Source organism: Lissotriton vulgaris, chromosome 6, assembly GCF_964263255.1.
Source record: "Lissotriton vulgaris chromosome 6, aLisVul1.2, whole genome shotgun sequence".
Taxonomy (NCBI): Eukaryota; Metazoa; Chordata; class Amphibia; order Caudata; family Salamandridae; genus Lissotriton; species Lissotriton vulgaris.
The window spans coordinates 1,744,397,558-1,744,422,968 of NC_141694.1; the positions used below are offsets into that span (position 1 = coordinate 1,744,397,558).

At 47.0% G+C, this 25,411-nt stretch overlaps 1 protein-coding gene across 1 annotated transcript in view; it reads right to left on the minus strand.

Moving 5' to 3' along the window:
• Positions 1-25,411, minus strand: part of LOC147709409 (calpain-13-like) — a 454,206-nt gene that overhangs the window by 164,281 nt on the left and 264,514 nt on the right. The window contains exon 13 of the mRNA XM_086925978.1: positions 14,539-14,697. Within this exon, the coding sequence (XP_086782104.1) occupies positions 14,539-14,697 (159 nt within the window). The remainder of the gene's footprint in view (positions 1-14,538; positions 14,698-25,411) is intronic.

The following is a 25,411-nucleotide window of genomic DNA, read 5'->3' on the forward strand; positions in this document are numbered from 1 at the left end:
GTGATCGCTTTCGATCTTGGATTGCCTGCTGCTACCATCACCCCCAAGCTCGGGTCCGGTTTGGTGGCCTTCGCTCGAACCCATTTGAAATCCAGCGGGGCACAAGACAAGGGTGCCCTGTTTCCCCCCTCCTATTCGCCCTGTACATAGAACCCCTGGCGCAGAATGTCCGGGACAACCCCGAAATTCGAGGCATCACTTTTGGTCACGAACCCCGAACGATAAGCCTCTATGCCGATGATGTCATAGCCGCCCTCGACCATCCAGACCACTCTATACCCACCTTTATGGAGGAGCTTGACTCATTCGGTTCTGTCTCGGGATTCCGCATTAACAGGGGGAAATCTCTAATATTACCACTGAGCAAAAATGCACACTCTAACGATCCTGCCATTAGACGGGGGAGTGGTCTTCAGCTCACCACACAAATCCCATACCTGGGAATCACCCTCGCCTCCTCAACGGAGTCGACAATAACAACTAATTACAAGTCTCTCGCTACCCAGATCCGGACGGACCTCGCACGCTGGTCGAAGCTACCTCTCTCTCTACTAGGGAGGGTCGCGGCGGTGAAAATGTCGGCTCTGCCTAGGGTCCTCTATCTTTTCCAGACCCTCCCGGTCGCACCCCCATGGGCACCTTAACGTATCTGCAGGCCGCCCTCCACCACTTCATTTGGGAGGGGAAACGTGCGCGTATCCATAAACAGCTGGCATACAGGGGTATGGATGAAGGAGGCCTTGGCATCCCCAATCTGCTGCAATACTTCCAAGCCTCCCAACTCCGCTATCTAGTGGAGTGGTATAGGCCAGAGTCTGAGAAGAGATGGCTCTTCCAAGATAGGGCCATGGCTCAGACGCCTCTTTGGAGAATTCCATTCCTCGCCCGGCAGCACCGGCCGCGTTATCTTTTGAAATCACCTATCACCCACACGACTATGCAGGTCTGGGATAAGGTCACTGTCAAGAGGGGCTTAACAACTTTCCCCTCCCCATTCACCCCCATCTTGGACAACCCAGAATTCCCCCCGGGCAATGACCCACAGGCATTTTCGCAATGGCGCGGTACCGCCTGTCGTTCTGCCGGCGACCTTTTTGACTTACAGGGCTTTCTTCCCCTCTCAGAAATCATGCAAGGATACGCGATAGAGGGCCCCCACCTTTTCCAATATTTCCAGCTCCGACACTGGCTCACCAACCCGACCACCCCTACCATGGTAGGGCGCCCAATGACAACTTTTGAGAAATGGTTAAAGACACAGACAAACATCTCATATCAGACATCTACAAGATGCTCACACCACCACCCACTTCAGGTAGGACACCGGGTCAAAGGCGCTGGGAAGCCGAACTGGGTAGGACATTAACATCTAAGGAATGGAGCTACATATACAACAGGGCCTCACACACCACACGCAAAACAGCGGCCAGGGAGGCCGCAGTGAAGCTGGCAATGTATTGGCACCTCACCCCGGTCCGGCTTCACAAAGGGAACCCGACGCGCAGTGCATTGTGCTGGAGGGGCTGTGGGGAGCGGGGCACTTTAACCCATCTCCTCTGGGACTGTCAAGAGATCCGGAATTACTGGGAAACGGTCCTGGATGACATTAATTCTACCTTCGATACCGAAATCCCAAGGTGTCCGGCCTATGCTATACTAGGCCTTCCTAATGAACTCACCTTTCCCCTGAAAACGACACGGGGTCGCCAAATGGGGATCGCCATACAGGCAGCCACACAACACATCTTATCATTGTGGGGTTCGACAACTAAGTCAACGCACACAGGTTGGTTACACAAGCTCTGGTTCACCTTGGGGATGGAACGCATACAGGCCACACTCACAAACTCCACCACCGCATTTCAAAAAGCATGGCTTCCTTTGCTATCCCTCCTGTCTAAGGAATTCAATGAGGTCACATGCCCTAGATATCTCCTTGTTCTACGCCTCACTGATGCTATGCATGAATCCCGGTGAACCCTGGTCTACTTGCACCGCTCATTACTGGCCTACTCGTAGATTTATTTCTGACACATGGCACACTGGTTGGGGTGGGGGAGGGGGGGTTGAGTTGGGGTTGGGTGGGGTGGGTTGGTTTTTGCCTTTATTTTCCTGCCTTATCGCACTGGTTAACATTTGCTTCCTAGGCATCGTATTCTTGTCTTGGCATATGTACCTCACTTCGCCTTTCACTTTCAGGGAAGACATGCTTGTCTGTCCCGCCAGCTGTATATGCCCATTGCCTCCATACTGTGTCAAGATGCCTAATGATGCTTTTGTTGGAAAAATTAATAAAACACATTTGAAACTAAAAATACATAGTCTGGTGTTATATACGGTGACAGACTTAGTGTGACATGTTTTAAAACTGTTGCAAAAACCACAGTTGATGGACAGAATGCAGAACAATGTCATACATTCACCCCAGTACAGAGATCTGGGCCTAAATCCATCGTTTTTTTGCACTCCATACCTGGATTCAAACTGGAATGGTATGTTGAGCACAAAAAAACGATGGATTTAGGCACAGATCTCTGTACTGGGGTGAATGTATGGCATTGTTCTGCATTCTGTCCATCAACTGATATTTTTGCATTTGTCACCCCGAGTGGGACGGGTATGCTCAGACGTGAGTCCTGTGCTCTCCATGCCACTGGAATCAAGCTATCCAGGCTGATGAGGGCTGAAGGCCCGAAACCGGTCCTTGGATGCTTGTTTCCAGTCCAGGGAGGACCTGGCTTGGCAGTTCGGGCTGGACTGTTCCCATGGGGCACAGGGTCAAGACTGATTTGCATATGGCTGAGTACAAACTGGAATGGCATGGTGAGCAAAAAAAAACGATGGATTTAGGCCCAGATCTCTGTACTGGGGTGAATGTATGGCATTGTTTGGCATTCTGTCCATCAAAGGTTATTTTTGCATTTGTCACCCCGAGTGGGACGGGTATGCTCAGACGTGAGTCCCGTGCTCGCCATGCCACTGGAGCCACTGGAATCAAGCTATCCAGGCTGATGAGGGCTGAAAGCCCGAAACCGGTCCTTGGATGCTTGTTTCCAGTCCAGGGAGGACCTGGATTAGCAGATAGGGCTGGACTGTTCCCATGGGGCACAGGGTCAAGACTGATTTGCATATGGCTGGGTTCAAACTGGAATGGCATGGTGAGCAAAAAAACGATGGATTTAGGCCCAGATCTCTGTACTGAGGTGAATGTATGGCATTGTTCTGCATTCTGTCCATCAACTGTTATTTTTGCATTTGTCACCCCGAAAGGGACGGGTATGCTCAGACGTGAGTCCCGTGCTCTCCATTCCACTGGAATCAAGCTATTCCGGCTGATGAGGGCTGAAAGCCCGAAACCGGTACTTGGATGCTTGTTTCCAGTCCAGCGAGGACCTGGCTCGGCAGTTCGGGCTGGACTGTTCCCATGGGGCACAGGGTCAAGACTGATTTGCATATGGCTGGGTTCAAACTGGAATGGGATGGTGAGCAAAAAAACGATGGATTTAGGCCCAGATCTCTGTACTGGGGTGAATGTATGGCATTGTTCTGCATTCTGTCCATCAACAGTTATTTTTGCCTTTGTCACCCCGAGTGGGACAGGTATGCTCAGAGGTGAGTCCCGTGCTCTCCATGCCACTGGAATCAAGCTATCCAGGCTGATGAGGGCTGAAAGCCCGAAACCGGTCCTTGGATGCTTGTTTCCGGTCCAGGGAGGACCTGGCTTGGCAGTTCGGGTTGGACTGTTCCCATGGGGCACAGGGTCAAGACTGATTTGCATATGGCTGGGTTCAAACTGGAATGGCATGGTGAGCAAAAAAACGATGGATTTAGGCCCAGATCTCTGTACTTGGGTGAATGTATGGCATTGTTCTGCATTCTGTCCATCAACTGTTATTTTTGCATTTGTCATCCCAAGTGGGACGGGTATGCTCAGACGTGAGTCCCGTGCTCTCCATGCCACTGGAATCAAGCTATCCAGGCTGATGAGGGCTGAAAACCTGAAACCGGTCCTTGGATGCTGGTTTCCAGTCCAGGGAGGACCTGGCTTGGCAGTTCGGGCTGGACTGTTCCCATGGGTCTATGGTCAAGACTGATTTGCATATGGCTGGGTTCACACTGGAATGGCATGGTGAGCAAGAAAACGATGGATTTAGGTCCAGATCGCTGTACTGGGGTGAATGTATGGCATTGTTCTGCATTCTGTCCATCAACTGTTGTTTTTGCATTTGTCACCCCGAGTGGGACGGGTATGCTCAGACGTGAGTCCCGTGCTCTCCATGCCACTGGAATCAAGCTATCCAGGCTGATGAGGGCTGAAAGCCCAAAACCGGTCCTTGGATGCTTGTTTCCGGTCCAGGGAGGACCTGGCTTGGCAGTTCGGGTTGGACTGTTCCCATGGGGCAGAGGGTCAAGACTGATTTGCATATGGCTGGGTTCAAACTGGAATGGCATGGTGAGCAAAAAAAGATGGATTTAGGCCCAGATCTCTGTACTTGGGTGAATGTATGGCATTGTTCTGCATTCTGTCCATCAACTGTTATTTTTGCATTTGTCATCCCGAGTGGGACGGGTATGCTCAGACGTGAGTCCCGTGCTCTCCATGCCACTGGAATCAAGCTATCCAGGCTGATGAGGGCTGAAAACCTGAAACCGGTCCTTGGATGCTTGTTTCCAGTCCAGGGAGGACCTGGCTTGGCAGTTCGGGCTGGACTGTTCCCATGGGTCTAGGGTCAAGACTGATTTGCATATGGCTGGGTTCAAACTGGAATGGCATGGTGAGCAAAAAAACGATGGATTTAGGCCCAGATCTCTGTATTGGGGTGAATGTATGGCATTGTTCTGCATTCTGTCCATCAACTGTTATTTTTGCATTTGTCACCCCGAGTGGGACGGGTATGCTCAGACATGAGTCCCGGGCTCTCCATGCCACTGGAATCAAGCTATCCAGGCTGATGAGGGCTGAAAGCCCGAAACCGGTCCTTGGATGCTTGTTTCCAGTCCAGGGAGGACTTGGCTTGGCAGTTCAGGCTGGACTGTTCCCATGGGGCACAGGTTCAAGACTGATTTGCATATGGCTGGGTTCAAACTGGAATGGCATGGTGAGCAAAAAAACGATGGATTTAGGCCCAGATCTCTGTACTGGGGTGAATGTTTGGCATTGTTCTGCATTCTGTCCATCAACTGTTATTTTTGCATTTGTCACCCCGAGTGGGACGGGTATGCTCAGACGTGAGACCCGTGCTCTCCATGCCACTGGAATCAAGCTATCCAGGCTGATGAGGGCTGAAAGCCCAAAACCGGTCCTTGGATGCTTGTTTCCAGTCTAGGGAGGTCCTGGCTTGGCAGTTCTGGCTGGACTGTTCCCATGGGGCACAGGGTCAAGACTGATTTGCATATGGCTGGGTTCAAACTGGAATGGCATGGTGAGAAAAAAAACGATGGATTTAGGCCCAGATCGCTGTACTGGGGTGAATGTATGGCATTGTTCTGCATTCTATCCATCAAATGTCATTTTTGCATTTGTCACCCCGAGTGGGACGGGTATGCTCAGACGCGAGTCCCGTGCTCTCCATGCCACTGGAATCAAGCTATCCAGGCTGAAAGCCCGAAACCGGTCCTTAGATGCTTGTTTCCAGTCCAGGGAGGTCCTGACTTGGCAGATGGGGCTGGACTGTTCCCATGGGGCACATGGTCAAGACTGATTTGCATATGGCTGGGTTCAAACTGGAATGGCATGGTGAGCAAAAAAACGATGGATTTAGGCCCAGATCTCTGTACTGGGGTGAATGTATGCATTGTTCTGCATTCTGTCCATCAACTGTTATTTTTCCATTTGTCAACCCGAGTGGGACGGGTATGCTCAGACGTGAGTCCCGTGCTCTCCATGCCACTGGAATCAAGCTATCCAGGCTGATGAGGGCTGAAAGCCCGAAACCGGTCCTTGGATGCTTGTTTCCAGTCCAGGGAGGTCCTGGCTTGGCAGTTCGGGCTGGACTGTTCCCATGGGGCACAGGGTCAAGACTGATTTGCATATGACTGGGTTCAAACTGGAATGGCATGGTGAGCAGAAAAAAAACGATGGATTTAGGCCCAGATCGCTGTACTGGGGTGAATGTATGGCATTGTTCTGCATTCTGTCCATCAACTGTTATTTTTGCATTTGTAAATGTAAATGTAAATGTAAGGTGTTTTATAGCGCGCTCAATTACTACCGGAGTATCCTGGCGCGAATGACCGCTGGGGAACCCGTCCTGGCTTTCCCTGTGAGATGGTCCCATGCTGGGCATCTCCAAGGTGAAGCCAGGCATCCCCGGCGTCTGTGGGGGGCCGTTGTAGAGATGAGGCAAGCTTAATGCCCAGAGTTACCGAGTGTGATCACTGCCCAAAGTGGGCACCGAGGCGAGAATTATCAGTCCGCTGACCCTGGTCCTCGACCCTGCCGCGTCGGGAATCGAACCCTGGTCCCGGGCCGTTCTCAGCCTCCGGGTCTGCCGCCTCTAACCAGTGAGCCACACCTCTCTACACCTCGAGTGGGACGGGTATGCTCAGACGTGAGTCCCGTGCTCTCCATGTCACTGGAATCAAGCTATCCAGGCTGATGAGGACTGAAAGCCCGAAACCGGTCCTTGGATGCTTGTTTCCAGTCCAGGGAGGACCTGGCTTGGCAGTTCGGGCTGGACTGTTCCCATGGGGCACAGGGTCAAGACTGATTTGCATATGGCTGGGTTCAAACTGGAATTGCATGGTGAGCGAAAAAACAATGGATTTAGGCCAAGAACTCTGGACTGGGGTGAATGTATGGCTTTGTTCTACATTCTCTCCATCAACTGTTATTTTTGCTCGTTTGCTCTTTTTGAAGCCCCCAAGTGCAACCAGAAGTCGGCTAGTGAAGCCCATTTCACTTCTAGCTCACTTTGCACACCAATATGTGAATTTCCTGCCCATATTCGAACTTACAGGGAATTTCCATAACACTTGCATGGCTTTCATGCAGCCCACAGCCAAATACTTTTAAGTTTTCTTTTGTTTTTTAGGAGCTTGCCCAGCAGCTGTTAAAGCAGATGTCCAAAATTTATGAGGCATCTTTGTATTTATTGCTGTGACCACAGAGGAGACCCAAAGCCCACAGGAACCGTCTTCTCCTCACCTGATAAATTCTGCTTTATTCTGTGGGGGTGCTGCCTTGCTTCTGCATACCTTGCAACTTCCATGTGGCTGAATTTGAGCATGGGTGTAAGGCAGGAGGCAGCGCCTTAGCATAACGCTTGCCTGGCGAGATCAACTACTTCACGGTGTCTCTTGGGCTAAGTTTGGGGCTCCCAATGTTTAATGCAGATTTTTGAAGACCCCCATCCACTAAGCAATGGGAGAAATTTAAATCATCACAATGATGCTTAAGATCTAGCTGGTCCCCTGATAGCAGGAGGAAACTTTAGTGTAGGGCTCTCCATGGTTCTCAAGTCAAGTCAAGTCACAAAATTTGTATAGCGCACTACATACCCAGAGGGTTTCAAGGCGCTTAGGAAGGGGAGGAGGATTATTTGTCAAATATCCACGTTTTAAGCTGCTTTCTGAACGCTAGGTGGTTCTGGGTGAGGCGAAGGTAAGCGGGGAGAGAGTTCCATGTTTTAGCAGCCAGATATGAAAAGGATCTGCCTCCCATGGTGGACTTGTTGATGCGAGGTACAGTTGCGAAGGCTTGGCTGGAAGAACGTAGTTGGCGGGGGGGGGGTGTAGAAGGACAGTCGTGAGTTGAGGCAGTCTGGTCCGATGTCGTAGAGTGATTTGTGTGCGTGGGTAAGCAGTCGGAAAGTGATCCTCTTATTGACGGGTAGCCAGTGGAGGTCTTTAAGGTGACCAGAGATGTGTTCGTTGCGTGGGATGTCTAATATGAGCCTGGCTGAGGCGTTTTGGATTCGTTGGAGTTTCTTCTGAAGTTTGGCGGTGGTACCTGCGTAGAGGGTGTTTCCGTAGTCCAGTCGGCTCGTGACCAGAGCATGGGTGACTGTTTTCCTTGTTTCGGAGGGGATCCAGCGAAATGTTTTTCTGAGCATGCGAAGAATGTTGAAGCAGGAAGAGGATACGGCGCTGACTTGTCTGTTCATTGAGAGTGAAGAATCCAGGATGACGCCCAGGTTCCGTGCGTGGTCTGTCGGGATGGGTGCTTTTCCGAGGGCTTCCGGCCACCAGGAGTCGTCCCAAGCAGAGGGGGATGTACCTAAGATGAGGACTTCTGTTTTGTCTGAGTTCAGTTTCAGACGGCTTTGTTTCATCCATTCTGCGACTTCTTTCATTCCTTCGTGTAGGTTAGTTTTGGCGGTGCTGGGGTCCTTGGTGAGAGAAAGGATCAGTTGAGTGTCGTCCGCGTAAGAGATGATGTTGAGGTTGTGTTGGCGGGCGATGGCCGCGAGGGGGCTCATGTATACGTTGAAGAGGGTGGGACTGAGTGAGGATCCTTGAGGTACGCCGCAGATGACTTCAGAGGCCTCGGACTTGAATGGAGGAAGGCGGACTCTCTGGGTTCTTCCGGTGAGGAACGAGGTGATCCATTCAAGTGCTTTTCCTTGGATTCCGATGTTATTGAGGCGTTGTAGAAGGGTGCTGTGGCAGACTGTGTCGAATGCTGCAGAGAGGTCGAGGAGGATGAGGGCGACTGTGTCTCCATTGTCCAGTAGAGTTCGAATGTCGTCTGTTGCTGCGATGAGGGCGGTCTCAGTGCTGTGTTTTGCTCGGAAGCCAGATTGTGAGGGGTCGAGGGATTTGTTGGCTTCGAGGAAGGCGGCGAGCTGGTTGTTGACGGCTTTCTCGATGACTTTGGCCGGGAATGGAAGAAGCGAGATGGGGCGGTAATTTTTGAGTTCGGTGGGGTCCGCTGTTGGTTTTTTCAGAAGGGCGGTGAGTTCAGCGTGTTTCCAGACTTCTGGGAAGGTAGCGGAGTTGAAGGAGCAGTTGATGACGTCTCGGAGGTGCGGTGCTATGACGGAGTCTGCTTTGTTGAAGATGTGGTGAGGGCATGGGTCTGTGGGGGATCCAGAGTGGATGGAATTCATCAGGCGGATGGTTTCCTCAGTGGAGATTGGGTTCCAGGCGTTAAGGGTGTTTACGGGGGGAAGATGGTCAGCAGGTGGTAGGGTGGGTTGGTTTCCGGGTTGGTTGTCAAAGCTGTTGTGGATGTCTGCAATCTTGTTGTGGAAGAAAGAGGCTAGGGAGTCGCAGAGGGTTTGAGAGGGGGTGATGTCGTTGGAGTTGGCCGAGGGGTTGGAAAATTCCTTGACGATGTTGAAAAGTTCCTTGCTGTTGTGGGCGTTGTTGTCAAGTCGATCCTTGAATGCTGTTTTCTTGGCTTTTCGGATCAGTTGGTGGTGAGTGCGGGTGGCGCTTTTGAATGCGTCCTTGGTTCTGGTGGTTGGGTCTTTTTTCCAGGCCTTTTCAAGGGAGCGGCAGAGTTTCTTGGATTTCTTAAGATCATCGTTGAACCATGAGGCCTTCTTGTTGTCAGGTTTGCTTTGACGTTTTTTCAGTGGTGCTAAGGTGTCGGCGGTGATGGATAACCATAGGGTGAGGTTGGCGGCGGCTTCGTTGGCGTTAGAAGAGAGGGCTGGGGAGTTTCGAAGGAGCGATGCGGAGATTTGGTCCGTGGTGATTTTGTTCCAGTTTCTTTGCAGGGTAGGTTGGGAGTGGTTGATGGGTTTCAGCTTGTTGTAAGTGAAGTGAACGCAACTGTGGTCGGTCCATAGGAGATCCGTAGTGTGGCTGAAGGAGACATGATTGCTGGAGGTGAAGATGGGGTCGAGTGTGTGACCTGCGATGTGGGTGGGGGAAGTGACTAGTTGTTTAAGTCCGAGGTTGGCGAGGTTGTCCACGAGGGTGGCGGTGTTGTGGTCGTTTATCTTTTCAAGGTGAAAGTTGAGGTCTCCCAGAAGAATATAGTTTTTGGAGGGGAGCGTGTGTGGAGAGATGAAGTCCGTGATGTCTTCACTGAATTTTGCGCGGGGTCCTGGTGGTCTGTAGAGGAGAGTGCCTCTGAGTGTGGTTTTGGGGTCGATGTGGATCTGGAAGTGAAGGTGTTCGGAGTTGGCGAGGTTGGTGTCAGAGCTGGTTGAGATGCGGATAGATTTCTTATGGACGATAGCGATTCCTCCTCCTGTGTGGCTGGTACGGTCCTTGCGAGTGATCTTATAGTCTTCGGGGATGGCAATGGTGATGTCAGGGGCGGAGGAGGCGTTCATCCAAGTTTCCGTAAGGAAGGCGACGTCTGGAGAGATGGTGTCTAGTAGATTCCATAGGTCAATGGCGTGCCTGTGCACCGATCGGGTGTTGAGAAGGATGCATTGTAGGTGGTTGGGTTCGGGAGTCTGTGGTGTAGTCGTAGTGGAGATGTTGTCGGTGCCGCAGAATTTGCAGGAGTAGCAAGAGAAAGGTCCATGGGTGTGGCCAGGGGCGGCTTGGACGCAGTTGGGGGCGCGACCGGGGTTAAGGGCTAGGAGGGTGGCGGCATCGTAGGTAATGCGGGGGTGGGCAGAGCGAGGGGCAGGGGGTCTGGCGCTAGGCGCGGTCCAGGCGCGGACGGGCGTAGATGGGCTTACCTTTGGCGCACCTTCGGCGTGGACGCTGCGCGTTGGGACATCTGGCATTTGAAGGATAGTGGAGGGGCGGAGCGTGGGAGGGGCTGCTGGGAGGCGGGGAGCGGGGAGGAGACACGAGTGATCAGACCCAAAATGGACGGGCGGAAACAGGGATAGCAATCAGAGCGTCAAAGTAAATAAAAACACTTCAAAGCAGCGCGAAATGCAAGGAGATGCCTTGCGTTATGAAAGCAATTGTAGAAAAAACGATACCAGGCGCTATGTTCCCTCGAGGCGCTCAGGGAGTGCAGGCTGCGACGGAGCGCGATCACCCAGGTAGGCAGAGGGTGTTAGGAGCAGCAGCTGGGGCAGGCAGTCGTCAGAGGCAGCAAGCGGAGCAGGAGGAGTGCAGCAATCAGCCTGGGGATCGTGGCTGGGAGCATAGGGGAGCGACCACAATGGAGCAGGTCCAGGTCCAAGCAAATCCTTCTTGAGATCATTTGATGAAATGGATGTTGCTGATCTCACCTATAGCCACTGCATCCTGCACTGAATTTTTTCAAACATGAGTGGCCAGGTATTTTTTTAAATCTATGTCAGGATGTGTTGTGCCTTGCTTCTGGTACATCTTTATCCTCAAACCTTTGATGCTGTATTACGGGTGCCTTAAAATGTGTTTGCACACTCTTGGTGGTTTTGATTATTTCTCCTAGCATCAGTGGGCTGGTAAGAGTATTGAGACTGCCCTCTTGTCCTAGCCCTTTGTAGTGTTGTGGCCTGGGATCTTTCAGCATCACCGCCCCATGGTCCTCAAGTAGACACGCAGCCTGTATGTAGTGCCCAAGCAGCCCGCCATTACTTGTTTACCAAGCAGGAGTCTTGGATTTCTATTCCTGCTCTCCTAGGGGCCAACCGTCAGGACTAGTTCACAGAAGTTCTATGGGACCCCTTCCCTTATAGGTTGCCATCAGGTACACCCTCTACTGTCCCAAAGAGTAAAATGGAGAGCTAGTGCCTTTAGCTCTGAAGTTCAAGAAATGTTCGAAGATACAAGACGGGAGTATCTCTCAAATCATGAAAGGGGTTAATTGACACCGTGGGGCCATTTCATTTTCTCTTCTGCGTTTCTGCTGTTCTAAAAGGCTATTCACTTTTGGTGGGGTTTAAAATAAAGGTGGGAGAGCAGCCCCTGAAATGTTCAACCTCCCTGAATAGCATTGTTTTTTTTCAAATGGCAGATTGACGCAACAATGAAGGCCAAGATCTGGCTTTAGGAGCTAAACTCCACCCACACAAGTATGGTTTCCCTTCTTTGAACTTCAAAGGAAAACCAAACACAAAGGGGCTCATTACGGTGTGGGTGTAAAGTCTCTGCCCGACACCAACTCAGAATATGGACAGACCGACTTGCAGTCAGTAGTTCCAACTGCCGGATTACGATGCGACCGAAAACTGTTTGGTTGGATACCCATTGTTTCTTATGGAAGCTCGTGTTACGCCCGACAACCGGACGTAACACAGGCTCCTATGGGGAAACATGGTGGTTGCGATAAACCCTGCACCCTGTCACAGGTACCTCACGGTGCCTGGGACACTCTGCAGGATTTTACAGAGTGGACCCTTAGGTACCTCCTCGGCCACCAACCGTAGGCCGCGGGGATAGGGGGCCCTGCCAGGGGCCCCTAAAGTCACTTTCCGACAGCCTTTCTGTGTCGTACAGGCTGACACAGAAAGGCTGTTGGAAATCGACATTGTAATCGCTGTCCATAGGGGTGTACGCCCCCAAGGAAGTGTTGCCAATCTAACTTCAACAAATTCACTCTTCAGCTTTTTGTAATTTCCAAGCCTTTCCCCCTTCCTTTGCCCTCCCCATTACTCCCACTTCTGTGTTCCTCATTCACATTTGATTTAAAACTCATACCATCAAATAATAAACATAATGAGGTACCCCCACTGGCCTCCGGTAACAAACAATAAATAGTGCATGCTCCTACCAGTGGGACATGTTGTTGCACAACCCTCACTGAGGGTTGTAATATTGTACATTTGGTCGATCTGTATTCTGAAGATTTTTATAACTTTACCTTATACTGTAATGCTGAAAACTAAAAAACAGATAAAGATTATCTGTAAAATAATTTAGGATAGTATACATATTAAGTTGGTCAATTTTTAAGAAGGAAGAATGTTTGGAAACATGATTTCCATCCACTTACCTGGAAAAGTACTGAAGTAATAAAACAACCAATTGCTCTCAACATCCAAAAGAATAAGGAGCAGCTAGATAACTGTTACACATTAATTATAAACATTATTTATAAATAAAGTATGTAAATCAACAAAAATAGTGGCTCCACGACAAAACATTGAAAGCAATGTTTACTGTTAGTATTTTTGGTATTGCTAGAACACTTTCAGGGAACATTTCTGATTAAGTGCTGGAAGTAAGGTCCACGTTGGACCAATAATTGGAGGAGGCTACAATGATTGTGATATCATTCCAGAGTGGATACAACTCTGCGATGATCTAGAAGCCATGTTGAAAGCTTACAAATTGGGGTGAAGGGTTTAGCTATTGAACTTGTGAAGCCCAGGGCCTTTCAGAAAACTAGATTTGGCCTCATGTGGTGCTGGAGTAGATCAGCCATATGAAATATCACATTGATTTAAAACCTGAAGTGAACTATTTAAACTGACTGACAACCCACTAAAGCTATGCTGACATTGTGTGGCTTCTTGTAGTAGTTTAAGAGAAAATGAACCCCTTCACAACATGTTGTATTGCATTTGGGGAGTAGCTTAGTGAAAGTGTGGAGCTTTCCTTCCAACTCACATCAGAACAGCAGAAGACTTTTGACAACTTTGTAGGATTAATTTCACTTGTTGTCTCTTAGCCAAGACTGGAAACTTGTGTACGTTTGGCACCAGGACTGTGGAGGAACGATATTTACAGGATACCAGACAATGACAAGGACGTCATGAAAAGACAAAGAATGGCAGATATTGGTGGAACATATGTTGGAGGTTTCATATAGTATAGCCAGGTGGTTCTGGTTCCTAGCACTGTTCCCACAGAACCACTCGGTTCTGTGTAACCAAAGCTCTGCCACCACAAACAGAGCTAATGATTCTATGCACAAGTTGTAGTTGCCATTGTGTTCAATAAATTTCATTTGACATACGTATAAAGGCAGGCTGTGCTACCCAAACCAAAGGTACAGAGGAATGATTTGCATTCTCTATCTTAAAGGATCGAAGAGGGTCTATGCAAGGTCCTAGCATTTTTACACTTGTGCACTACAGCAAAAGGTTTACTGCTTGGATAAATGTTTGTTTCACCAAGAACTTCAGCTCCATATATATTGGCAAACATGGTATTGTCCAGACTAGGTACAGCACCCTGAAATTGCAAGTGCAGATGTAGGATGAATGTCTGGGTTTCTAATGTGATGACATATCAATGAGCCATATGTCGATCACACGCCTGGGGTGTCACCATTCCAATGAATGCAGATTTTGAAATTATTTTAATGTGATCTTGCTTCTGAATTATAATTTAAATAAGCATGCCTTAACGCTCTTTTAAAGATGCCACATTTAGGACTGCCAAGGTGTACCTATCATTGCTTTAACTAGCCCACTATACAAGGCTAGTATTTCCTGAAGTAACTGAGCATAATACAGACAACAACAGCTTGGGACAATCTTCTACTCTCGCTCACTAAAGATCTTCCTGTTTAAGGCAGAAAGATAGAAAAAGAAGGAAAATCACCATTGTTGGAAATTAGTGTAATTTGAACGCTGCCCCTTACCCGGTGTATTTAAGATTTGAATATGCCACATTGTGGTAACAGGGGGCATATACTAGCCCAAGATGAGCAGCGCTTCAAAAACTGTTAACCATTCAAACAAGAGCAAGAAACATGAATGCAACTGCTCAAAAGCACTCTTAACTTACGTGTCTTAGTACCACCTACCTTCATGATTTTGAAACCAATCGGTTGCCATGTAGTCATGAACTTTGGTCTGTCATCCGGATTTTGCATGAGCGCCACAACAACATTGTGACCAGTTTTCACCTCATCCCTTTCTGTAACCCTGATTAGAAACTGAGGATTCTGCCAGAGGGTTTCTGATGTTGGAGAAATGAACATAGATTTTTTTTAAGTATCCTTGTAGAAAATTAAATAATACCAAATAAAGACACATTTCTTTGAGTATTGCTAAAATAATACGAGGAACTAAGATGCCATGTGACAAACTAACAAACAAAATAAATGTAAAAAAAAATGCAAATGAGGTTTGAAAAATGAATAGAACACCTCAGACACTTCGGGGCCTGTCTCAAAAAGATATTCTTAAGGGGCATAATTGCTAAATCATGCTTTTAAATGGGCTATTTGTACTTCTAATGGATCATTACCTTAAAGGATCATGTTTCTTCCATCAATTATACTTTGTACGTAGTTAAAATATTTTTAGGCATTTTCAAATGAACTCCTGTAACAAACAAGCATTGGCAAATGCAATTGTTCTGGCTTTATTTTATCTAGGGGAAATGTTTAGGGATTGATTGTGGAACAGTTTTGAGTGAGTTCTAGCTGTCTTATATTAATAACAAAAGATAGAATCCAGCGGGGAGACACTTAAAAAATCTCTTTATGGGAAAGGAAAATCTTGTTTTTCCTATAAAACCCTTACCCACCAGGGTTGCCCCTGGGTGGCATGCTTTATCAGTGGGTCCTTCCCAATCCGCTGCAGATCGAGCGTGCTGCGACCTACAATTACATGGGAGCACTTAATGATTTAAATTTAAAATGAAAAAGAAGATGTTAGAGGAGTGGAAGAGGAAGAAAGTCCTAAACTAAATTAAAAATACCTGACTAGTAGGTCTTTCTACTATATTCCGCCTCTAGTCAATATGGTGACAAATCAGGGGTTTGTTTGAAAAAAGTAAGTTATATTGTGCCTACGTTCTTCCGGGTCAACATGTTTTGAATCTTGCCCTACTTGGCTCATCATGAGCAGGCGTTAAATTGCATGCCATGCAATTAACAAAACATACATACATATAACACAAATGGTGTTCTTTCACTGAAAACATAAAAGGAGAGTTTAAAAATATCAACCTTAGGCTGACTATAGTTAATTCCTTATACACTTGTGAACAACACCTTACGTGCAAAAGAGCAATTTCACAGAAAAAGTAACTGAACATTTCACATGTTGTTCGGGTTGAACAATGCCCAAAAACCAATTATTAAGAGGTGTGGTTGAAAAATCCACTATGGAGCTTAGTTTGGTAATTTAGGTAAATCACATGTATATTACAATACAAATCGGAATGTTTACAAACAGAAAACACATACATATATGACGTTTTAATATCACGTCATTGTCTCTCCAAAGGAGAGGTTGGCCTGTAGTTACACCCTAAGGAGGGAAAAAAGGAAGAGTGACTGACTGTGATTCAGTGGGCTCCCGTAAAGCTGGTAAGAAAGCGGCAGAAAGGTGCTCGTATGGTCAAGACTGTCAAGAGGAAGGGCATACATCCTCCCTTTCTGATACACAAATGACTTCCTTCTTCAAGGCCGACCCTCGGCCGGTGTACCTGCGTATGTTCAAAAAACACACATCTAGACCATATTTGGTCTTTCAAAATGGCCGACAAAAATGGAACAGTTGTTAGCTTCCATTAGGGAACTATTCACTACGAAAAAAGGATTGTATTCTAGATCCATAGTTACACCGATGTGTCTTTTAATAAGCATTGCTAGGGTACACTTGGCTCAATTAACAGAATGATTTTCAGAAATTTACCTACACCTTGAGCAAAGAGGAGTTGGTTCTTCTGGTTCTTAATACAGTGGCTGATGGAGAAACATTAAAAACCAACACCCATGAACAACCCACAACAAATGACTGCCTTTTATTATATGACAGTTTTCACCATTGGCACCTTGAAGGAAAACGTACTCTTCGGACAGTTCCTAAGGATTAGGAGGAACTGCTTAGAAATCAGTGACTATAAAAAGCAGGCCAATCACCTGACCAACAAATTGATGGCTAGAAACTATCCAAAAAAGATTGTATTCCAAGCAATGAAACATACTTTCAATAACAACAGAGATGCTCTCTTAGAACCTCATCAGAAACAAAACAACCGTGAAAAGGACCAATTTGTTTCCTTACATACAGCATAGCGACCAATCTGGTAACACAAATCATCCAGAAACATTGGCACATTCTCAATAGTGGTGGCTTGTCAATACCAAGACCCATGTTCCCCCATAGGAGAGTAAAGAGCCTGAAGACATGCTAGTCCATACCCACCCACATTTGACGAATAGCTGGACAATGATCCCACAGAATGCCATGACGTCACCTATGGGTCACTACCCCTGTGGAAACTGCAGTGTATGCCACCTGACAAAAGTCATGAAAACAGTGGTTTTCAACAATGAGATGACATGGTAGCTCCAGAATGTGCCCAATTGCAACACACAAAGAGTGGTATACATTATAACTGGCCCAAACAATTTACACTATGTGGAAATGAGGACAAGGAAGACTAGAATATGCAAAAATCAAAGCAATCTGAGGAGTCACAGAGCGACAAAAAAAATGTCATCCCACTACCTTGAAATGAGTCACACAGCACTGGATTACAAGTGGGTTGTCCTTGAATGCATAAGGGACATTAAAAACTCAGAAAGCAGGCTTTTTGAAAAAGAGCAACAATGGGTGTTTAAGCTTAAAACGCGCACCCATGGCATCAATGAAAATATAACATGGGTCAGTTCTTCCAGTCAGAAGTTTTGTTATGCATCATAACCATACTAAGTAAATTTGTTATCAGATTTTACACAGTAGCCGGATACTCACACACAGCGGTATATTAGACCTCTATGACTTCCTTTTGCTGTATAGTACCCCTATGGCACCCACTGACTGCTTGTTTTCTTTGGACTAATCCTTTAGTGAGTTGGTTTTGACATCTTGAGTCATGGTATATAGTATATACTAGCAGCCCGCCCCGGCTTTGCCCGGGGCAGAAGGGGGCTGGGGGCAGCATTTTAAGCCTCTGTTCACCCCCCCCCCGACATTGCCCAGTCCGCATCCCTCCCGCCTCCCGCCCCGACATTGGCCATACCGCCTCGCGCCTCCCGCCTTGAGTCTTGTGCCTTGAGCCTCCCGCCCGCCGCCCCCGCCCCGACATTGGGCATAGCGCCTACCGCCTTCCGCCTCACGCCTTGAGCCTCCCGCCCGCCTCCCGCCTCCGCTTTGTAACCCCCCCCCCCAGGTCCCGACTTACCTCATCCGCCGCTCCTCCCTACGCTGGAGTGTTTACCTCTCCACTGCTGGACCGCTTGTCAGCTATCTCATCCGCTGCTCCTCCCCGCACTGCCACTGCTCCTCCACTTCTTGCCGCTCCACAGCTCCTCCCGGCGCTCATGTTCTCCCCTCTTCCTGTTGCTGGTGAACTCCGCTCCTCCCCTCACGCAGACGCTCCTCCCGGCGCTTATGTCCTCGCTCTTCCAGTGGCGTAACAAAAGTGGAGGGGGCCCCCCTGCAAGGTGCACGGAGGGGCCCCCTGCTCTGGATTTAATCTGGATCTCTCAGGCCTGAGTTCTGTGCTGAGGGTGCCCCCTGCAGCTCGGGGGAGCCCTCACACCGCAGGGCCTGCGGAGGCCAGTGTTACGCCCCTGGCTATAATCAAGAACAGCGTGCACTTGAATAACTATTTGTGGGATCTTGTCTTAGACGTCTGACCAGACAGAGGGTCCAAGGATAGGCAGGCAATCTATGATAGTGACAGGTTTGACTGAGTGTGAGATGGTCAGCCTCACCCGGTAAAGGTCTAAAGCTTCCTTATGTAGGGTGCCAACTGTGGTGCAGTTTGTGTGAAACCAGTGGCGTTGTCTACACCCCCTCGTCAGCCCCCCCTCACAGCTTAAGTGGGGGTGATGTTGACACAATTTGTCATAATTATTTATGAGGTTGTTCTGTCTGCAGCTCAGCAGACAAATGGTTTTAAAAGAACTAAAATAGGGAAAACCATAATGGATAGGATACCAAGCCAGTCAAAGCAAAAGGGGTCCATACAGTGAACAGATTAAATAAAGACTGCACAGGAGGCGAAGCTTCTATTGGTGCAGCAGGTGCAGTAGCGCTGGGACGCTGAAGCCTGAGGTAGTCACTGAACCCTGTTTATTGCTGTATTTTATCATTCAAATTGCAGCGGTGGCCCATTTCCTTCCTTACACTAGAGCTCACAATAGGCTATTGAGCATGTAAGAGAGAGGGCAGGAAGGAAGAGTGAGACAAAGAAAATATGAAGAGGAGAAGGAAAATGTGACCAGAAGGAAGGACCGAAAGGATGAAAAGATTATGGCAAGGGTGAAAGGATTGGTGGATGAAATGTAAAACAACAGTGCATTGGTGGGTGGAATCAAGAATGACTGTAATGATGAAAGGTTGGATTCATGTGTGGATGGATGGATGAATGGATGTTTGGACAAAAGGGTGAATTGATAAAAGGAGTATGAAATGATGCATGGGTGAAAAAGAAGGGATTCTGGATGGGGAAAATAGATGGATGAATGGCTTGAAGTGTGACTGGAAGGTTAGAATAATAGATGAAACTACATACGAAAGGGTGTATAGACAGAATGGTAAAGGAAGGATGGATGGAAGCATGGAGACATGAATGGGTGGAAGCATTAACAAAAGGATGGATGGAAGCATGAAGAGATAGATGGAGGATGGATGGATGAAAGTGTGAAGAGATGGATAGATAGAAGTATAAAAGTATGAAGAGATAGATGGATGGATGAATGCATGAAAGGCTTCAAGGATGGAAAGATACATTTCAAGTGTCTTGGGCTTTCTCTCTGCTCACCCGATGGCATTTGAAGTATGGATCACAGTGTGGGATGTTTTAATATTCTGCCTACTCCCTTGTGTGAAACACTGCCCTTTCCAAAGCACTACTGCAGCGCTCTTGCTCTCAGTGTAGAGGTTGCACAGTTACCGCCTACGTCTGCCTTCTATAGTGAGTATGTCTGCTTTACTCCGGTATGTAAGGGGAAATAGCATTAGATCCGGCAACATCAGAATTATGATGCAGCCTTCTGTGGTAAAGTGGAAGGTAATCTCGACTCTTGCTTTCCTTGAATAATGCTCTGAAGTAGACATTCGGCAGCAGAGGCATTACATAAACACAATAAAATGAACAATTCAAGCACTACATGGATCTAATGTCCTTTACCCCAATGATGCACTGTGTGATCTTGGGTCAATTATTCCCTCTTTGTCTGACTCAATGTAATGCAAATTGGGAGCAATGCATAAACATTTTTTCAGATGTGGTAGCGCTGGCTCAAATCAACCTCAGCAGTAGAGATGGCTTAGAACAGGCATTGAATGTGGGGCAGCAAGCGGGGTCTCTTACACCACAACCCGGAGGGCACCGATAATACGCAGCCCAGTCAGAACACCCCACTAGATGAAGACACATTGAGGGCACACCTGCCGCTTGGCCGGGTCTTCCCGATGGCCCATCACCTGGCGGACAACCCATGTCACTCAACCGCAATGTACAACCTCAAATGAGGCCTTCGCAAGCGCTTACTGCCTGCCCGGGGTGGGGGTGCTCTGTTGTGCCCGGGGTGGGGGTGTGCTGTTGTCATGTCTGGGTGGCGGCATAAGACATGTTTGACTTATGTGGGGCGAGTACCATGTTCCCTTCCATACTGCTGTGGCCTTGTTTCTGGAAACAACAGCGAACAAATAAAGCATGAATAAAGAGCGCTTTAGAGGGTGCAGTGAATCATATGGATATATTTACAAGTGAAAAATCCTTAAAATACTTTTTTGTGCTAAAAACTGCTAAGGTGAAGACGACTGCCAGAAAAGTTGGCGATGTCCCAACTGAAAGGCCGAGTCAGGCACACAGTCTTTTTTTGTGGTATTTTTTATAATCGGTGTTATCCAAATCTTTGAAAACAGCTCGAAATATTCTTTGCCTTGCTGTCTGTGCTTTGTGTGTCTAATCTGTTAAGAGCTTTGGACTTTCGGCAGGTGTGCTGACAACATACTGCATATGTGGAAATATAGTAATGCTATAGATTTGCACATGAGACAAGCTGACATGCTTATCTGTATCATTTATGAACGATCGCGTTCATGACTTAGAGACACTTGCACGACTGTACAGATCTATGGACTCAAAATTATGAATGTACATGTGTGCAAGCAAATTCTTGCTTGACCGTACACGTGTAGAAGGGGAAAATACACAGTTGTGCCACTGTGCGAGGGAAGTTTGTAGGACTACTATAAATGTATTATACTTAAGAATGCACAGCTGGGTATGTATATGGACAAAGCTTCCACGCCTATACATACATGTATGTGCAAGAAGCTTTAACTAAATGTACAAATCTGTTTGAGTTTTCACACATGTTTATGTGCTTCTCGGAGAAGCGTGCTTGGTTGCACATGTATGTGAGAGAAGTCTGAAGATTATAACCGTATCTGTGCAAGAAGCTTTTGTAAGCGTCCTTGTGTGACAAACGCTTATACACTGTACAAGTAGGCGCAAGACACATCTGCACATGTGTGTCGCTGTGCAGGAAGCTGGCATTGCTTTAAATGTAAACGGACAAACATTACATTGGGTAATAGAACATCGTGTAATTTTACAGCGCTTAGAGAAGGACACTGTTATATGAAGCACTAAGCAACATTTTCCAAGTAATCATTATATATGAGTCAAATGTATATATGAAAGAAGTGTGCCAACTCTGTGTGTGTAGCGGTCGACCTCGAAGCTGGGGAACAGGTTCGAGTCTTGGCAGCAGTGATGCTCAACATCCTGTCATTCTGGGCAAATGAACTAATCTCCCGATGCCTAACAAAAATGAATGTGTTCGTCTGTAATGCAACTTGTGCTCATGTAAAGCGCTCCGATACGGGTTCGAACTATATAAAACTCCCAAAAAATAAATAAACCGTGCACAGTTACATTTGTTTTAAAAGAAACCACAAAAAAGTGTGCGAGATAATCTTGCACAGCTACGAATTTGTGCATTAAAAGCCTTCTCGGTGAGGTAGGCGCGAGGCGGTCCGGGCAGGCAGCAGAAGGCTAGCCAGGCAGGGGCGGGGGGTGGGGCGAACCCGCGCACAATTTAATTAAGTCAGAGGCCCGGCTGGGGCCCGCGCTAAGCAGTTGTTGTTGCACACCATACATTAATGAAGAGTGGGCACCACTGAGGCTCGGCAGGGGCCCCCGCCCAGGCGTGCAATGCATGCCTTGCGCACCATTTAATTTATTAACAGGCGGGGGCCCGGCGTGCCGTGCGCAGTGTGCACCATTCAATTCAGAAGTGTGGGGGCCCCTTGGGGCACGCCCCCCCCCCAACACGTGGGCTGCGGGGGCCTGTGTTACGCCCCTGCCCTCTTCCTGTTGCTCGTGAAGGACGCTACTCCCCTCACGCATACGTCACGGCCAGCGCTACTTGCAAGGGACTACTTTATTTTTATTTCTAAATATTTTAAACACGTTTTATTTTTTATATTTATGTAGCCTATGTCCTTCTGCTTGCCCTGAGGTTTTCTAAGATGTCTTGGGTGTTCAGATTGGTGGTGTAGTTTTCGAGTTTACCTGGCTCAAAGGTGCAAGTTCTCTCTTTATAATAGTAGTATAGATAACAATTACCCCAATAGACCCAGCGCATGTAGGCATGTGTATCCCAGCAATGCTTATCAAAAGACACATTGGTGTAACTATGGATCTTGAATACAATCCTTTTTTCGCACTAATGGAAGCTAATAACTGTTCCATTTTTGTTGGCCATTTTGGAAAGACCAATTAAGGTCTAGATGCGTGTGTGGAACGTAAGCAGGAGCGTCACGCTATGTCCCAACACATAAGACACAGGCAGAAATGCAGTCCTCTGGAGAGCAGCACAGGTACACCGGCCGATGGCTTGACAAAGTAAGTGGTTTCTGTATCGGAAAGGGAGAATGATTGTCATTCTGCTTGACAGTCTTCACCATTCGAGCACCTCTCTGCCGCTTTCTTACCAGCTTTGCGGGTGCCCGCTGAATCACACAGTTAGTCACTCTTCCTTTTTTCCCTCCTTAGGGTGTGACTACAGGCCACCCTCCCTCCGGAGAGACCATGACGTAATATTACAGCGTCATATATGTATGTGTTTTCTGTTTGTTAATGTCCTCTTTTGTAATGTAATATATATGTGATTTACCTAAATTACCAACCTACACTCCATAGTGTGTTTTTCAACCGGACCTCTTGATAATTAGTTGTGAGTATTGCTCAGTTCAGACAACACGTGAAGTCTTCACTTACTTTTTCTGGGAAATTGCATTTTTGCACGTTAGGTGTTTTTCACAATCACATAATGAATCAAATGATAGTCAGCCTTAGGCTGACATTTTTGAACTCTCCTTTTATGTTTTCACAGACAAGCAGTGAATGAACACCATTTGGTGATAAATGAATGTATGTTTTGTTAATCGCCATGAAATTTAACACATTCCTATTAAGGTATAGAAGTGGTGACAAAGGAACTAGTTTCCTATGTTCCTATGGTCTTCGTGAACAGCCAATAGGGGCAAGGCTCGAAAAATGTTGAGCCTGAAAAACGTAGGCACAATATAACCTACTTATTTAAAACCAACCCCTTATTTTTAACCATATCGACTAGAGACAGGAATAAAGTAGATAGACCTGCTAGTCAGGTATTTTTAGTTTAGTTGAGGACTTTCCTCCACTCCCCTCCTATAACATCTTCTTTATCATTTTATATAATCCCATTAATTGCTCCCACATAATCGTAGGTCACAGCACAGCACGATCCACAGCGGATTGGGAAGGACCTAATGATGAAGCATGCCACCAAGGGGCAACCCTGGTGGAAGAGGGTTTTAAAATGTAACGTTCCAAGATTTTATTTAGGGGGGCGGGGTAAAGGCACTGTTTTAGGAATGCCACATTAGGCACTGGATGCATGTGGAAAAAGTGCCAGTTTCCTCATTTGCTCCAAAATGTAAAGAGACAGTTCTTAGGTAGTTTCTACACTTTCTCCTCATAGGGAACTTGCTAACCAGTTGATGCATTTTCATCAATTTGTAAAGGACAAAGTTCAGGACAATTAAAATATGTAGCACATGAGGCATCAATGCTAAGTCTGTTTAAAAGGCCAAGCAATGTTGTTTTAAATATTGGGGAGAATTATGTATGTTACGTTGATAATGTGCTTTACAAAGTGAAGCAATATGGCAAGAAGGAACACAGCAGTATCTTTACCCCATAGAATACCACTATTGTGTGAGGTCTTCGCCTGTGAAATTAATGGCCACTCAGTAGAACTAGATGCAGGCAATTTCAAAGGATTTTAAGAAAAGTAGCCCTTAGAAACAAGAATGAGATCAATGCCACTGAGTAAAACTAGATGTAGGCAATTTCAAAGGATTTTAAGAAAAGTAGCCCTTAGAAGCAAGAATGAGATCAATGCCACTGAGTAAAACTAGATGTAGGCAATATCAAAGGATTTTAAGAAAAGTAGCCCTTTGAAGCAAGAATGAGATCAATGCCACTCAGTAGAACTAGATGTACAGGAATTAAATAGCCCACATAATGATTTAATTACTATTTTAATAGCATGTGCTAGATTGACTATTGCCAGGGCTTGGATTTCTCCGAAATCACCGCATACTATTGAGTGGTGGGCGCTAGTTAGGGAAATTTTCTCGATGGAATTAGCACCAGCCAGAGTAAGGGGTTCACGTTCAAGGCGGAGACAGGAGAAAATCTGGGGAACATTTATTTAAATATTTAAATTTTAGACTCCTCGTAATTTTTTGATTTGATTTGATAATAATGTTTTTCCACCTAGGATGTACTTTTACGTTATAAGAAAAAATATGAATTATACCTCAGTATTAATAATCTATTTTGAACTGTCCTATTGTATGACAAAGTGAATGATTTTGTTTTTCTTTTGTCTGTTTCTCACAATGATAATAACATAATGTTTTTAAAATAACTAGATGTAGGCAATTTCAAAGGATTTTAAGAAAAATAGCCCTTAAAAGCAAGAAGTATATATTGAGGTTATCCGGTCGCTGTAAACCAGGCCGACTGCAATGAATTGCAGGCTGGAGTCAGGACTGAGTTCAGTCTGCTGTTCAAAGCAACTTGTGTTCAGATGTATTGAGATGCGAAGTCCTTGAGTTGACCTGCACAGAGCAGACATCAAGGAGTCGATGGGAGCTGCAATGTGAGATCCGGCTGCGAGATGGGCCGTGCTCAGTTAGGTTGATGAGTCCATTGAAGGGAGCTTGAGATGTAAAGTCTGGCATTGAGGTTGAAGAAGCTGCTGGGCTGTGAGGACTTGAGTCAGGATGAAAACAAGAAACATTGAGTGGGGCTGGTTGTTGCAGTCGAGATGCACTCCCCTGGGTCAGTGCTTGCAAAGCTGGCAAACAAAAGCTGCAATGCCCAGTCCTGATTTGAGGTGCTCTGTGATGCGTCACATTGAGTTAGTGCTTCCAGAAGCCACCAAACAGATTCTGCAATGTGCGGTACTGCAATGAGGAGCATGTTGAGTCCCTGTACCTCAGAACAGGAGGTCAGCTGACTTATCCTTGGAGACTTGCTAGAGGTTCTGGTTCCAAACCGGAAGACAGGTCTCAGCATGGCAGCCCACAAAAGCAGAAGAGTCCCATTGCCACAGAGCAGTGCCTGGTCAGCAGGGCAGACTTCACACAGATGGGCAGTCCTTCTTCTGCAGGTCCAGAAGTGATCTGAAGTGTTG